This window comes from Oncorhynchus nerka, linkage group LG5, assembly GCF_034236695.1.
Source record: "Oncorhynchus nerka isolate Pitt River linkage group LG5, Oner_Uvic_2.0, whole genome shotgun sequence".
Taxonomy (NCBI): Eukaryota; Metazoa; Chordata; class Actinopteri; order Salmoniformes; family Salmonidae; genus Oncorhynchus; species Oncorhynchus nerka.
In genome coordinates this window covers 62,779,781-62,796,194 of record NC_088400.1, presented here as the reverse complement: position 1 = coordinate 62,796,194, position 16,414 = coordinate 62,779,781, and the positions used below count along the sequence as shown (strand labels likewise).

Below are 16,414 nucleotides of genomic sequence, written 5' to 3'. Positions count from 1 at the left end.
GGAGTTGTTTCCACAGTACATTCGTTCACATACACTCTGTTATACAAGAGGAACGGTACACTGAGTGTGTATAGGGTGTGTAGAGTGTGTGTATGTTTGTAGTGTGTGCACATGTGTGTGTTTAGTCTACTCAGTAGTCTAGAAGAGGGACAAATCAAAATGAGGACAGGAGCAGGAGCAGGTCAGTGAAGTTTTTCTTTCTCTCTCTCTGTCACCCTGTTCTATATTTGTTCCAATGGAGAAGTAGTGTGTGTGTGTGTACCTTATCTCTCTCTCTCTCTCCCACCATGTTGTGAAAGCTTGTTGCTGCTTTTGATATGTCTGACTGACTGTCCCTCGCTAGCTCAACAGTTACTGTTCTCTCTCCTTTTCCTCCCTCTCCATTTCCTTCAACTCACTCCCTCGTTCATATCCCCTTCTCCTCACTCTCCCTCTCCTTCTCGCCTTTCCTCCCTCTTAGTTTCTCCTCACCAGTACATGTGCCGTCTTTATTGGTAACGTTGTTACTTGCCACATTTGTAGAACAGATTCAACGTTTCAAAGACTACACCAAGTCTCTTTGTTGTTGTAGGTGATATAAGACATTACACAGTTCTGTGGGGCTCCTCTCCTAACAAAACAATCATAGCTGAGTTTCATGACCTCTTGTCTCCCTCTCTCTGCTCTACACATCCTGTTCCTGAATACATATTAACTATGGTGGGGCAGTTAGAAGCCTCTGGCTGGATGACGAGGTTTAGTCTGACTGTACTGACTAGCTCTCTGTCTTGTCATTCTGTCTAGTTTGATCAGTCATTATATTTGATCAGTCAGTATGTTTGATCAGTCATTATGTTTGATCAGTCAGTATGTTTGATCAGTCAGTATGTTTGATCAGTCAGTATGTTTGATCAGTCATTATGTTTGATCAGTCAGTATGTTTGATCAGTCAGTATGTTTGATCAGTCATTATGTTTGATCAGTCATTATGTTTGATCAGTCATTATGTTTGATCAGTCATTATTTTTGATCAGTCATTATGTTTGATCAGTCATTATGTTTGATCAGTCATTATGTTTGATCAGTCATTCATCCAGGATAACTGTAACAGTCATTGTCAACATTTGTGAAACGGTGCACACTCTCATTCCACACACACACACACACACACACACACACACACACACACACACACACACACACACACACACACACACACACACACACACACTTGTTATTCTATCCTTGTGGGAACCAAATTTATTTTTGCATTCAAAATCCTATTTTCCCTCACCCCTAACCCTAATCCCTAACTCTAACCCTATCCCTAATTCTAACCCTAAACCTAACCCTTACCCCTAATCCCTAACTCTAACCCTATCCCTAATTCTAAACCTAACCCCTAAGATTAACATAGTCATTGTCCTCACACACAGGTGGTTTCAGCTCAGAGAGATCAAGCCAACATGTAAACTCAAACCACCTGCTGGAAAGTAGAATACAGTGTGTGTGTGTGTGTGTGTGTGTGTGTGTGTGTGTGTGTGTGTGTGTGTGTGTGTGTGTGTGTGTGTGTGTGTGTGTGTGTGATTGTGTTAGAAAGATGTGTACAATGAAGCCTTGTATTACAGCCAGCAGGACTCAGCTCTGGTGATAATAATTACCCCTCTCTTTCTCTCTCTCTCTCTTTCTCTCTCTCTCTCTCTCTCTCTCTCTCTCTCTCTCTCTCTCTCTCTCTCCCATGATTAGATAATAAACAGCTTTAGTGTAGGCAGAGACAGAGGTGTCACAGACCACTCTCTCACTCTGTTGCTCTCTCTCTGTCATCTGTGCTAGGCGGAGGTTGGCACCACATTGACTGTAAATGCCATGTTGTGTCCACAAATCTCTTCTCACTTATCTTTCTGGTATGTGCGTGCGTGTGTGTGTGTGTGTCTTTGTGCATGTGTAGATAACAATTTATCAAAAATGAATAGAAAAATAAGGAAGGATAATGTTTGGTGACATAGAGTAGCTGGTATTTATAGTTTTCTCCTATTTGACAAAAAACATCATCATGACAACCCTGGACAGGAAACAGGAAGTAGATAAAAGCAACTCTCCATCTGTCATCCCTCTCTCTTCCTACCTCTCTCTCTCTCTCTCTCTCTCTCTCTCTTCCCCTCTTCTTCAACCCCTTCTCTCTCTCTCTATCACCCCCTCTCTTTCTCTGATCCCATTCATTCCAGTACTGACTGAAGATTAACAATTCCATTCCACTGGGACATGACAGAGGCCTCGAGCGAGACGTAAAGCGGTGTGTGTGTGTTTGTGTCCGTGTGTGTTTTTGTCCGTGTGTGTGTGTGTCACAGAGAGTGAGCGACGGAAAGAGGGAGAGAGAATTCAAACCCCCACACACACACACTGTGCCGTGCTACGGCTGACTTCTAGGTCATCGGCATAGTGGGCGGAAACCCAAGACACTAGGGTGGGCGATGCCCCACTGACATAGATCACAAACACACAGCTTCACACACTGTGTCTGCTATCATTCTGAGCATGCGTAATAAGCAAAAAAAAAAAGGATTTGTATTGTAGATATGCAGTGATGTAATAACGTTATATGATGGACTGTTTTGTCTTTTGTTTTATGTGTAATGTAAGTGCCTTAACTTGTTTGTACCCCAGGAAGAGTAGCTGCTGCCTTGACAGGAAGTAGCGGGGATCCCTCATAAATATAAAATACAAATAGGACACCAAATACAACACACTAGTCTAGAAGATTATCTGAAGGTCTTTTGAGGCCAGACAGAACTCACTGACACACACAGACGTCATCATGACAGCGTAACACACACAAAACAAGACTCAACATGCTACCACACACAAAGAGCCAGACACTGTCGTAAGCCAACAGAGTTTTACAGTCAAATGTGTGTGTGTGAGGGTGTGCGCACGCCGGCCTTGACTTTCCTCAGAGAACTTTCTAGGCTTCTGACCAGAAATGACATCACATCCCTCTTGTTGCCATGGAGCCCCGCCTGTCTGTCTGTCTGGCTTGGCGTTGCACTAAGGACACACACACTTGGGTTCTGTCTTTAATGTGGTGTGTTTGGAAAGGCCCAGTGCCTGTTAAGATGATTATTTCTCTCTGACCCTGGCAGTGATACGTAGTCTACTCTGTGTGCTGAGAGTCTTACTGTAGAGTACAAGCAGAGCTTTAATGACTGGCATTATAGTCTCCAGTAAGACATTAATTATAGTACTGGTCCAGTCCTACCCATTATACACACACACTGTTCTATACTCTACTATTTTGGAAGACAGCTTCCATTGACTTCCTGTAGCTCTCTGCAGGGCCAGCGTCAGCCAATGAGGTAGCAGCATCTCTAACCAATGGCCCTCTACTGTTAGTGGACAACCATTGGTTCTATTCTGGGATGTGTGTGTGGGAGTCTTGAATTTGAGGGGAAGGATGTCAGGTATGTGTGTTTCTCCCTCAAATGCAAGTTCACACACAGGCAAGCACGTACATACACACACCCACCCACCCACACACCGACACACACTGCTGCAGGGATGATCTGCACTGCAGTAGAAAGTGATAATACATGCAGCGCAACATACAGCTGTCTCTTACTCTTGGACAGAAACAACTTCTCTACAAAGCAGACAACGTTATGACTATTCAACGGTTCAAGTTCTCCTCTCTTCTCCTCCTCTCCTCATCCAGGTGTGCCCTGTTCTGAGGGCTGAGAGCTAGGCATGCTGGATAAAGACCCCGCCACCACCAGCAGCCTTCAACTGACGACCTCTGACCCCTCTGACATTGCTGTGGAACCCGGTGACATCACAGACGGCCTCGGCATCAGCAGGAAGATGTCGGACGTAGTTGAGAGTTTGGACACCAGAGAGTTGGACATGGGAGATGGAGAGGAGACTGACAATGACCCTATCACCATAGGTGTGTGTATGTGTGTGTGTGTGAAAGCTCTTGATATGAATGATATGATGAGAGATGTATCCAATTGGCTTTTTCGCTACCTCTCCAGGGGACAGTCGTATAGGGTTCAGTGCTGTGTATCACACCGTGGGTTTTAAGGAGTCTGAAGCCAGGGTCTATCTCCCTACTGTCCCCATCACTGCTAAGATACTGGAGGTGGAGAGGTTCAACACAGCCCAGGACAGGTTCAACATCACGGCACAGAGGAGTGTCAACAAGGTACCCACACACACATGCACGCTCACGCTCACACACACACACATTCACACTTGATCTCTGTCTGTGTAGAGTCAGCCTGCAGTGTTTAAGATTGAGCTGAGACATGGAGAGTTCAGCTGGGTGGTCAAGAGAAAGGAGAAACACTTCATGGACCTCCACAGAGAACTGGTCCGATACAAGATGTTCATGAGGGTGCCGCTACCCTCCCGCAGGTACACTCACACACAGACACACACACATATACAGTGGCTTGTGAAAGTATTCACCCCCCTTTTTCCTATTTTGTTGCCTTACAACCTGGAAGTAAAATAGATTTTTTTGGGGGGGTTTGTATCATTTGATTTACACAACATGCCTATCACTTTGAAGATGCCAAATATTTTTCTTGTGAGACAAACAAGAAATAAGACAAAAAAAAAACAGAAAACTTGAGCGTGCATAACTATTCACCTCCCCCGAAGTCAATACTTTGTAGAGCCACCTTTTTCAGCAATTACTGCTGAAAGTCTCTTGGCATATGTCTCTATAAGCTTGGCACATCTAGCCACTGGGATTTTTGCCCATTCTTCAAGGCAAAACTGCTCCAGCTCCTTCAAGTTGGATGGGTTCCGCTGGTGTACAGCAATCTTTAAGTCGTACCACAGATTCTCAAATGGATTGAGGTCTGGACTTTGACTAGGCCATTCCAAGACATTTAAATGTTTCCTCTTAAACGACTCGAGTGTTGCTTTAGCAGTATACTTAGGGTCATTGTCCTGCTGGAAGGTGAACCTACGTCCCAGTCTCAAATCTCTGGAAGACTGAAAGGTTTCCCTCAAGAATTTCCCTGTATTTAGCCCCATCCATCATCCCTTCAATTCTGACCAGTTTCCCAGTCCCTGCCGATGAAAAACATCCCCACAGCATGATGCTGCCACCACCATGTTTCACTGTGGGGATGTGTTCTCGGGGTGATGGAAGGTGTTGGGTTTGCGTCAGACATAGCATTTTCCTTAAAAGACAAAAAGCTCAAGTTTAGTCTCATCTGACCACCCTTCTTCCATATGTTTGGGGAGTCTCCCACATGCCTTGTGGTAAAAGCCAAGCGTGTTTGCTTATTTTTCTCTTTAAGCAATGGCTTTTTTTCTGGCCACTCTTCCGTAAAGCCCAGCTCTTTGGACTGTAAGGCTTAAAGTGGTCCTATGGACAGATACTCCAATCTCCGCTGTGGAGCTTTTCAGCTCCTGCAGGGTTATCTTTGGTCTCTTTGTTGCCTCTCTGATTAATGCCCTCCTTGCCTGGTCCATGAGTTTTGGTGGGCGGCCATCTCTTGTCAGGTTTGTTATGGTGCCATATTCATTTTTTAAATAATGGATTTAACGGTGCTCCATGGGATGTTCAAAGTTTCTGATATTTTTTTACAACTCAACACCGATCTGTATTTCTCCACAACTTTCTCCCTGACCTGTTTGGAGAGCTCCTTGGTCTTCACAGTACTGCTTGCTTGGTGTTGCCCCTTGCTTAGTGGTGTTGTAGACTCTGGGGCCTTTCAGAACAGGTGTATATATACTGGGATCATGTGACACTTAGATTGCACACAGGTGGACTTTATTTAGCTAATTATGTGACATCTGAAGGCACCAGATCTTATTTAGGGGTTTCATAGCGAAGGGTGTGAATACATATGCATGCACCACTTTTGTTTTTTTGCCTTTTTATACTTTTTTTGAAACAAGTTATTTTTTAAACTTCACTTCACCAATTTTGATTATTTTGTGTATGTCCATTTACATGAAATCCAATTAGAAATGTGCACAGGAAAAACACCAAGGGGATGAATACTTTTGCAAGGCACCGTACGTACACAGAAATATTTTTTCACGATACAGTAGATATGTACATATTATTTCTCCCCAATACCAGTGAGTGACCCTACCTTCTACTTCTTTACCAGTCTTTACCACTCCTTACCTCTTTCTCTCTCTCTCTCTCTCTCTCTCTCTCTCTCTCTCTCTCACTCTCTCTCAGCCACACAACGAGGAGGAGGACAATGAAGAAGAGTGAAGCCAGACATATGCCGGAGCTACCCCGTGGCGGAGATGAGTTGGCACAAGACGAACAGGTCTACAGCAGAAGGGTAGGTGTGTTTGAGTGTGCTTGTCGTATTAACTTTATAGAAGAATACAGTATATACTTCATATAAACACTGCACAGTAGATCTACTGTAGTAATACTGCATGTATTATGTTCCCTGTACAGAAACAGCTGGAAGATTATCTGAACAAGCTGCTAAGGATGGCCATGTACAGGAAATACTACCACACTGTGAGTACTACTCATAGAATTATGAATTGCAATACTAGAATGGACATGAACCTTCTTATGATGGTCAGGGTGTTGGTCAACCATGGTGTTCCAGTGCTGTGATAAGATATTGTGTAAAATACAGAATTTGAAGAATTTGTCTGGACTGGATTTGTGTTAACCAGCCAGACACTTTTAGAGGATAGATTTTTTCAAATTAACTGCCAATATGCCAACATTCTATTCAAACAATACAGTCAATCCACAGCCATATACTGTCTCAAATCAGTTGATGATAGGACTTCTGATATTGTATCATGTAATGGCACTTTCAGCTTTCCAAGAAATCTGAGACATGTACGGTCTGTTTACATATATTTAGAGGCTATTTATACAGAAAATGTGTATAAAACCTGTCTAAACTGTATTTAAAATGATATGACAATATTCTAGGTTGACAATAATTCCATTACACAATTTCTGATACACCACATGCCTTACTTTTATTTTCCTGCATAAGTAAAACCAGGATTAGGCCTCTACTGCCATTCATTGCAATTAGACTGGTTTTGAATTTCTCCCTGAACAAGATGGCTGCCATTTTGGCCCCATTATGGAACTTTGAGGGTTGAGGGTTGATGACATAGCCCCTCTACTACTAAACTAGACTAGACTAGACTATAGGCGACCGGAGCTGGAACAACTACTACTTCTCTCTTTATCTAATACCCATTAATACGGTTCCTCTCTCTCCTCAGATGGAGTTTATAGACGTCAGCCAGATGTCCTTCATCCATGACCTGGGACCTAAAGGACTGTGAGGAACAACAGATTCATTAACAGATCCTGTCTTTATGACTGCGCCGTCATGCCCATTGTTATTGGAATAGCTGAAAATGGATTTGTTTTATTTTGTGTATTCATCATTTAAACATGTTTCAGGGAGGGGATGATACACAAGCGTTCCGGAGGTCATCGTATCCCAGGCTTGAACTGCTGTGGTCACAGTGAAGTCTGCTACCGCTGGTCTAAACGGTTAGTACACACACGTACAAACACAATGCACGCACAAACATTCACGCACACACACTGATGTATCTCTCCCTGTGTGTGTGTGTGTGTGTGTGTGTGTGTGTGTGTGTGTGTGTGTGTGTGTGTGTGTGTGTGTGTGTGTGTGCGCGCACAGCTGGTTGGTGATGAAGGATTCGTTCCTCTTCTACATGAAGCCAGACTCAGGAGCCATTTCCTTTGTTCTCCTGTTGGACAAAGAGTTCAGCGTCAAAATGGACTCCAAAGACACCGAGACCAAATACGGAGTACGCATCGACAGCCTCTCCAGGTGTGATGTGTGTACAGACATGCTAGGAGGTGGGGCCAGGAGATTAAGGAGTTAACTGTGTGTGTGTGTGTGTGTGTGTGTGTGTGTGTGTGTGTGTGTGTGTGTGTGTGTTCATGCGTGCATGTAGGTGCCTTGTACTGAAGTTGAACAGCTACAGACATGCTCGGTGGTGGGGCCAGGCGATAGAAGACTTTGTCCGTAAACACGGGAGGGCGTTTCTACGAGACCATCGATTTGGTTCCTTTGCTCAGGAGGAGCAGAACATCCCTGCCAAATGGTAACTATGGAAACTGGGAAAATACAATCGACCCCCCCCCCCCCGCAAAAAAAAAAATTACTAAAGTAAAGTTTAGTAGTTAGATGTAACTTTAGTCTATGTTAAGTTCAGTAGTTAGTTGTAAGTTTAGTCCATGTTAAGTTCAGTAGTTAGATGTAAGTTTAGTCCATGTTAAGTTCAGTAGTTAGATGTAAGTTTAGTCAATGTTAAGTTTAGTAGTTAGATGTAAGTTTAGTCAATGTTAAGTTTAGTAGTTAGATGTAAGTTTAGTCCATGTTAAGTTCAGTAGTTAGATGTAACTTTAGTCCATGTTAAGTTCAGTAGTTAGATGTAACTTTAGTCTATGTTAAGTTCAGTAGTTAGATGTAACTTTAGTCTATGTTAAGTGTGTGTGTCTGTGAGCTTCTCTCTATGCCCGTCTGTCTGTGGAGAATGTGCTTTTGTAGCCAACATCATGTGGGTTTGGTTGACTGGAACTGTCAACTGGTGTCTGCATCTAAAATACTCTGTTATGATCAATGAGGAACTAGGAGGTGTCAACCACTGAGTGTGTGTGTGTGTGTGTGTGTGTGTGCATGTGTGCTTGCGTGCGTGTGTGTGTGTGTGTGTGTGTGTGTGTGTGTGTGTGTGTGTGTGTGTGTGTGCGTGCGTGCGTGCGTGCGTGCGTGCGTGTGTGTATGTGTGCATGCCTGTGTGTGTGTGTGTGTGTGTGTGTGTGTGTGTGTGTGTAGGTATGTGAATGGGAAGACCTACATGGAGGATGTAGCTGATGCTCTGGAAGAAGCTAAAGAAGAGATCTTCATCACTGACTGGTGGTATGTGCATGCCTGTGTGTTTATGTGTATGTGTGTGTGTGTGTATGTGTGCATGCCTGTGTGTTTGTGTGTGTGTGTATGTGTGTAGGGAAATGGACATTGCCGTCAGCCGTTAGAGTGTGAATACTCACCACAACATAACACAGCTACATGTCATCACCCAAGCAGACTGTAAATGCAGTCTATATATGTGGTATAGTTTACCAGTCCCAGATCGAAAACCTGTACAGTATTCTTACTGTCAACTCCTGATAAGTGAGATTGTATAAATGTGTGGTAGTGTAATGTAATGCTAAATGTGTGGTAGTGTAATGTAATGCTAAATGTGTGGTAGTGTAATGTAATGCTAAATGTGTGGTAGTGTAATGTAATGCTAAATGTGTGGTAGTGTAATGTAATGCTAAATGTGTGGTAGTGTAATGTAATGCTATCTGTACACCTGTTGGCAGTGGTGTAAAGTACTTAAGTAAAAATACTAGTCGTTTTTTTGTGTATTTGTACTTGACTTAACTATTTATGTTTTAGGCAAATTTGACTTTTACTTCACTGCATTCCTAATGAAAATAATGTACTTTTTACTTCATACATTTTCCCTGACACCCAAAAGTACTCGTTACATTTTGGCAGGAAAATGGTCCAATTCACACACTTATCAAGAGAACATCCCTGGTCATCCCTACTGCCTCTGATCTGGCGGACTCACTAAACACAGATGCTTCTTTTGTAAATGATGTCGGAGTGTTGGAGCGTGCCCCTGGCTATCCGTCAATTTAAAAAATATGAATATTGTGCCATCTGGTTTGTTTAATATAAGGAAGTTGAAATGATTTATTTGAATACTTAAGTATATTTTAGCAATTATATTTACTTTTGATACTTAAGTATATTTAAAACCAAATCCTTTCAGACTTTCACTCAAGTAGTATTTTACTGGGTGACTTTCACTTTTACTTGAGTCATTTTCTATTAAGATATCTTTACCTTTACTCAAGTATGACAATGTAGTACTTATTCCACCGCTGCCTGTTGGCAGAGGGTCCTACAGAGTATCTGTAACCTTACAGGACCTGGCTCACCTCTCACTACACTAGTAGGGGGGAGTAACATGAGGTCAACTGAAGTCGACTTCTTTTCAAATATTTTGGCTAAATACTCATTCCTGGAGCTAAACAGACACTGTAATATGCAAAGTAGTTTGCTCATCAAACTGGTTGAACAGCTTACCACATTTCACTAATAGGTTTTGGTGTGTATGTGTGTGTGTGTGTGTGTGTGTGTGTGTGTGTGTGTGTGTGTGTGTGTGTGTGTGTGTGTGTGTGTGCGTGCGTGTGTGTGTGTGCGTGTGTGTGTGTGTGTATTTGTGTGTGTAGGTTGAGTCCAGAGATCTTCCTGAAGAGGCCAGTTGTGGAGGGAAACAAATGGAGACTGGACTGCATCCTCAAACGCAAAGCGGTGAGTTTAGAATTGTTTTTCCAGATGACATTTCTACCCACTGATACTGCAATATCACATGTTAGCTAATATAATAGGAACGTAGTAATTGGCCCATTCACCATCTCTCTCTCTCTCTCTCTCTCTCTCTCTCGCTCTCTCTCTCTCTTTCTCTCTCGCTATCTCTCTCTCTGTCTCTCTCTCTCTCTCTGTCGCTCTCTCTCTCTCTCTCTCTCGCTATCTCTCTCTCTTTCTCTCTCGCTATCTCTCTCTCTGTCTCTCTCTCTCTCTCTCTCTCTCTCGCTCTCTCTGTCGCTCTCTCTGTCGCTCTCTCTCTCTGTCGCTCTCTCTGTCGCTCTCTCTCTCTCTCTCTGTATCTCTCTCTGTCTCTCTGTCATAGCTGCAATATCACGTTAGCTAATATAATAGGAACGTTGGAATTGGCCCATACACCATCTCTCTCTCTCTCTCTCTGTCTCTCTCTGTCTCTCGCTCTCTCTGTCTCTCTCTGTCTCTCTCTCTCTCTCTCTACAGCAACAGGGGTTCATATCTTTGTGATGCTCTATAAGGAGGTGGAGCTAGCTCTGGGCATCAACAGTGAATACAGCAAGAGAACACTAATGCACCTGCACCCCAACATTAAGGTAGGAGTGTGTCTGTGTGTGTGTGTGTGTGTGCGTCTGTGTCTGTGTGTGTATTAAATGTGTGTGTGTTTTTCCTTCAGGTGATGCGCCACCCGGACCATGTGTCGTCGTCTGTCTACCTGTGGGCGCATCACGAGAAGATCATCATCATCGACCAATCGGTGGCCTTCGTTGGCGGGATCGACCTGGCGTATGGTCGCTGGGACGACCGAGAGCATCGCCTGACAGATGTGGGGAGTGTGACACGCTCTGTTGCCCTGGAGATGGAGCAGGTCAGACACACACACACGCAGTCACACACACACTAACACACACAAACTTTGAATAGCAAAAACCTTTTGAGCTGACATAAAACCACAAAAATAAGTGACCCTTTCCTTTATCCTCACCTTCAGTCTCAGAGCTCTGCCCACCATCCCTCCAGTAGGGGAGTGTCCTCTACTGATGGTGCTGCCAATAGCAACGGAGGCAACCAATCACTGCCTGGCAACCCAGGGGTGGAGCTTCCGCGGCTGAAGGGGATTGGTCGAACCAGGAGGATGCACTTCTCCCTGGTCAAACACCTCCACAAACACACTCTGCAGCATGCAGACAGCATCAGCTCCTTGGACAGCGCTGGTACGTTTGTGTGTGTGTGTGTGTGTTTGTGTGTGTGTGTGTGAAAGGGCTGCGTATATGTGTGTCACTGATCTGACCCCCCTGTGTGTGTGTGTGTGTGCAGGCAGTGGTTCAGTGCGGAGCCTCCAGACAGGTGTAGGAGAGCTGAGGGGTAACACCAGGTTTTGGCATGGAAAAGACTACTGCAACTTTGTCTACAAGGACTGGATACAGCTGGAGAAACCCTTTGATGGTAGGACACACACACACACACGAGAGAGAGAGAGAATTTAACAGAGAAAGACAGAGAGGGGGATCAGAACAGTTACACACACACACAACCCCTCCCTACCACACACAAACACACACACACACACACACACACTCACACATCCTAGCGCACACACTACATTCTTTGACTGTAGTTTTCCTCTAATAATGGTGATAACACCTCATTTATGAGATCAACTGTTGATGTGTTTCTCTCCCTCTCTCTCTCCCTCTCCATCCTTCTCTCTCTCTCCCTCTCCATCCTTCCCTCCCTCCCTCCCTCCCTCCCTCCCTCCCTCCCTCCCTCCCTCCCTCCCTCCCTCCTTCTCTCCCTTCCTCCCTCCCTCCCTCCTTCTCTCCCTCCCTCCCTCCCTCCTTCTCTCTCTCCCTCTCCCCCTCCCTCCCTCCCTCCTCTCCCTCCCTCCCTCCCTCCCTCCCTCCCTCCCTCTCCATCCTTCTCTCTCTCCCCTCTCCATCCCTCCCTCCCTCCCTCCCTCCTTCTCTCTCTCCCCCCTCCCTCCCTCCCTCACTCCCTCCCTCCTTCTCTCTCTCCAGACTTCATTGACAGGTACACCACTCCCAGGATGCCGTGGCATGACATCTCCTCTGTGGTCCATGGGAAAGCTGCCAGGGACGTGGCCAGACACTTCATACAGCGCTGGAACTTCTGTAAGGTCAGACACAGCACACACCCGTTACCGTACCTCAAGTGCCTCGTTGAACTGAGAGCCGCTTTCCCACGTCTGTCTATTCTCTCTTTCTCTCTGTAGATAATGAAGCCTAAGTATCATTCTCTCTCCTACCCGTACCTCCTGCCCAAGTCTCACAGCAGTGCCAGCGAGCTGAGGTACCAGGTGCCCGACTGTGTTCCCACTAGAGTACAGGTAAGACACACACACACACACACACACACACACTGCTGACACACTAACGTGTGTTGTCCTGTCCAGGTGTTGCGGTCAGCAGCTGACTGGTCAGCAGGTATTAAGTATCATGAGGAGTCCATCCACAACGCCTACCTCCAGACTATCGCCAGGAGCAAGCACTTCATCTACATAGAGGTACATACACTGTACATACTACTACATTACACTGTGTAGCACTGCATCCAGTACACTCTACATAGCACTCCGAAGTACTAGCAATCCACAGCACCTCAACTACGTATAGGTGCATATACACCTTATAACACGACACAACACTACATACCCTACAGATCACTACATAACAATTCTAGTGAGTGACCCTACCTTCTTCCACTTTAGCACTCTTCACTTCACCTCACCTCATCTCTCTCTCTCTCTCCTCTCTCTCATTCTTTTCTCTCTCTCTCTCTCTCACACACTCACTCACTCACTCACTCACTCACTCACTCACTCACTCACTCACTCACTCACTCACTCACTCACTCACTCACTCACTCACTCACTCACTCTCTCTCTCATTCTTTTCTCTCTCTCTCTCTCATTCTTTTTTCTCTCTCTCTCTCTCTCTCTCTCTCTCTCTCTCTCTCACTCACTCACTCACTCACACTCTCTCTCTCTCTCTCTCTCTCTCTCACTCTCTCTCTCATCAGAACCAGTTTTTCATCAGTTGTTCTGACAACAAGATGGTCTACAACAAGATCGGAGAAGCGCTCATCGAGAGGATCCTCAGAGCTCACAAGTATGTGTGTGTGTTGGTGTGTAAGGTGTGTGTGTGTGTGTGTTGGTGTGTGTGTGTGTTTGTTGGTGTGTGTGTGTGTTGATGTGTAAGGTATAGGTGTGCGAGGTGCAGTATTTGATGAGTTTTTATCTCTCTGTAGGGAGGGCAAGAAGTTCCGTGTGTACGTGGTGACTCCACTACTTCCTGGGTTTGAAGGTGACATCACAACAGGGGGAGGAAACGCCCTTCAGGCCGTCATGCACTTCAACTACAGGTGACACACACACACACACACACACACACACAACATGCAGTGTTTTCATTATTAACTGAACTCTCCTATCCTCTTCAGGACCATGATCAGAGGTGAATACTCCATCATCTCCCAGCTGAAGAAAGAAAGTAAGGATATTCACACACACACACACACACACACACACACACACACACACACACACACACACACACACCTCCAGTGGGTGAACTCCATATGGTTCTGTGGTCTGAGAACTGTGTGTGTGTGTGTGTGTTCCAGTGGATGAACTACAGTGGATGAACTACATCTCGTTCTGTGGTCTGAGAACTAACCGTGTGTGTGTGTGTGTGTGTGTGTTCCAGTGGATGAACTACAGTGGATGAACTACATCTCGTTCTGTGGTCTGAGGACCCACGCTGAGCTGGAGGGACGCCTGGTCACAGAGCTCGTCTACGTCCACAGCAAGATGCTCATCGCAGACGACAACACCGTCATCATCGGTAGGTGTGTGTTGGGGGTGGGGAGAAGGCGGTCTTGTGTGAGTGCGTATGTTTTCATTAAGTGATTTCAGGGAGTGAGACACAAAAAGTATTCAACATGTTTCATATTCATATAACAAGCATGACTAAGAATTGTGATGCTTAGAGTTAGACTGGAGTCGTATATCTCCCTCTCTAACTTTAAGCATCAGTTGTCAGAGCAGCTTACCGATTTAACCAGCCTGCTGGTGAATGGGTGAACTGCAGCCTATGTGTTCATCCCATTGGTGTTGGCTGCAATCTGATGCGTTTTCTGTGTGTGTGTGTGTGTGTCTGTGTTAGGTTCGGCCAACATCAACGACCGCAGCATGTTGGGGAAGCGTGACAGCGAGGTGGCGGTGATCATTGAGGACTCTGAGACCATTACCGCGGTGATGGACGGACATGAGTACCAGGCTGGACGCTACGCACTGGCGCTTCGTCTAGAGTGCTTCAGGTACACACACACACACACACACATGCACACACACTACAGTTACGCCTTGGGTGGTTTGGGAGTGTGTAACTTGGTCCTTTTGGTCCTCATCTAATCACTAAGACCACATCGCATCTCATTGTGTGTGTGTGTTCTCTCCTGTCAGAACTGTCCTTGGAGCCCATATGGACACGACCATAGATGTGTCTGACCCTATCTCTGACCACTTCTATAAGGATGTCTGGATGACCACCGCTGGACGCAACGCAACCATCTATGAGAAGGTGTGTGTGTATGTGTGTGTGTGTGTGTGTGTGTGTAACCTGCTTTATGAAAGAGATGTTTAAGTAACTTTACTCTCTCTTTCTCTCTCATTCTCCCTCCCTCCTCTCTCTCCAGGTGTTCCGGTGCCTGCCGTCCTCCCTGGTTCGTAACATGTCTGAGTTAGAGAGTTACCAGACGAACCCAGGCCTGGCCCAGTCTGACCCAGGTAAAGCCCAGGAGGAGCTAAGGAGGATCAGAGGGTTCCTGGTTCAATTCCCTCTGGACTTCCTCTCAGAACAGAACCTAATGCCTTCTGTTGGGACCAAGGAGGGCATGGTGCCTACTGAGATCTGGACCTAGAGGACTAGATACACACACACACTCAGGACTAGCCACACACACACACACACACACAGGACAAGACACACACACTCAGGACTAGCCACACACACACACACACAGACACACAGGACAAGACACACACACACACAGACCACTGCATTGAACTGTGGATCTTTAGACTGATCTCTGGACCTCCAGCTGATAGCTGACAACTTAAACCACAAACATGGAGGACCATGATGCCGCTTGGCCTGTCACATCCACAACTCAGCCAATGAGACTGATTGCCACGCGGACTAGTGAGGAAGTAATCAGGAGGACACAACGCTACAGGATATTCAGATAGAAATATATTGTGTAGAACAGATCATCACCTCTCATCATGTAGGATAGGAACCTGGTTAGCTCCACATGAATATATTTCTATCTGCAAATGTATAGGTTTAGAATGTTTCACCTGACTGAATACACCTGAAAATGGGTGAAGAAAATGAGCACTTCAGTTCAAGTAGAACCTCCTTCATTTCTAAATGTTTTGTCCTGTTTTGTGCCTTCTGAACGCGACCCTGGACACTCTCCTATGCCTGTCGCATGTTCGTATGGTCGTAGAACTACGTAAGCTTACATACTGTCTTTAGCTGTGGGGCCTAAAGTTCAGTTTTTTTCTTTCTTTTCTAGAATAGAGGTTGCCTTTGAGAAGAAGACATGTAAATGTTTACAATCTAAACATGGAATTGTTCTGTAAAATCGTAATTGTAAAACGAGGCTTTTAACGCTCGTCACGAATGTTAAGTGAAGCACAAAATGTCACTATAAACACTCACTGAATTTCAGCATGAATCACAACTACCTACAGCCTTCTGCCTTTAATACACCTGCTGTTCTATCACACCTTGTATGTATTTGTATTGCCTGTTGTATAAATAATGTATCATATTGCCTATTATATAATTAAATCATCAATCCCATGATTTCAAAATACATTTTCAATATACTTGATAATAAAATCAACTTTACTGGAGAGACTGGAGTGCTGTTCTGGTTCTCAACTGCCAGTGTCATGTCAGCGTAGATCTATTCCACTGCAAGGATGGGATGAGCACGAACCCGATGGGATGTTC

At 45.1% G+C, this 16,414-nt stretch overlaps 1 protein-coding gene across 1 annotated transcript; it reads left to right on the top strand.

The window, feature by feature from the left end:
- Window positions 1–20: 20 nt before the first annotated feature.
- On the top strand, window positions 21–16,264 carry LOC115129884 (phospholipase D1-like). The gene is made up of 26 exons (XM_065018863.1): window positions 21–181; window positions 3,689–3,919; window positions 4,008–4,177; window positions 4,247–4,389; window positions 6,185–6,293; window positions 6,416–6,481; window positions 7,219–7,277; window positions 7,403–7,495; window positions 7,647–7,799; window positions 7,927–8,076; window positions 8,808–8,891; window positions 10,262–10,347; window positions 10,857–10,966; window positions 11,047–11,238; window positions 11,362–11,584; window positions 11,688–11,816; window positions 12,389–12,507; window positions 12,604–12,717; window positions 12,784–12,894; window positions 13,410–13,498; window positions 13,638–13,751; window positions 13,830–13,879; window positions 14,096–14,233; window positions 14,555–14,708; window positions 14,854–14,971; window positions 15,087–16,264. The coding sequence occupies exons 2-26, from the start codon at window positions 3,721–3,723 to the stop codon at window positions 15,309–15,311; spliced, it is 3,198 nt and encodes a 1,065-aa protein (XP_064874935.1). The 5' UTR covers window positions 21–181; window positions 3,689–3,720; the 3' UTR covers window positions 15,312–16,264.
- The last annotated feature ends 150 nt before the right edge of the window (window positions 16,265–16,414 follow it).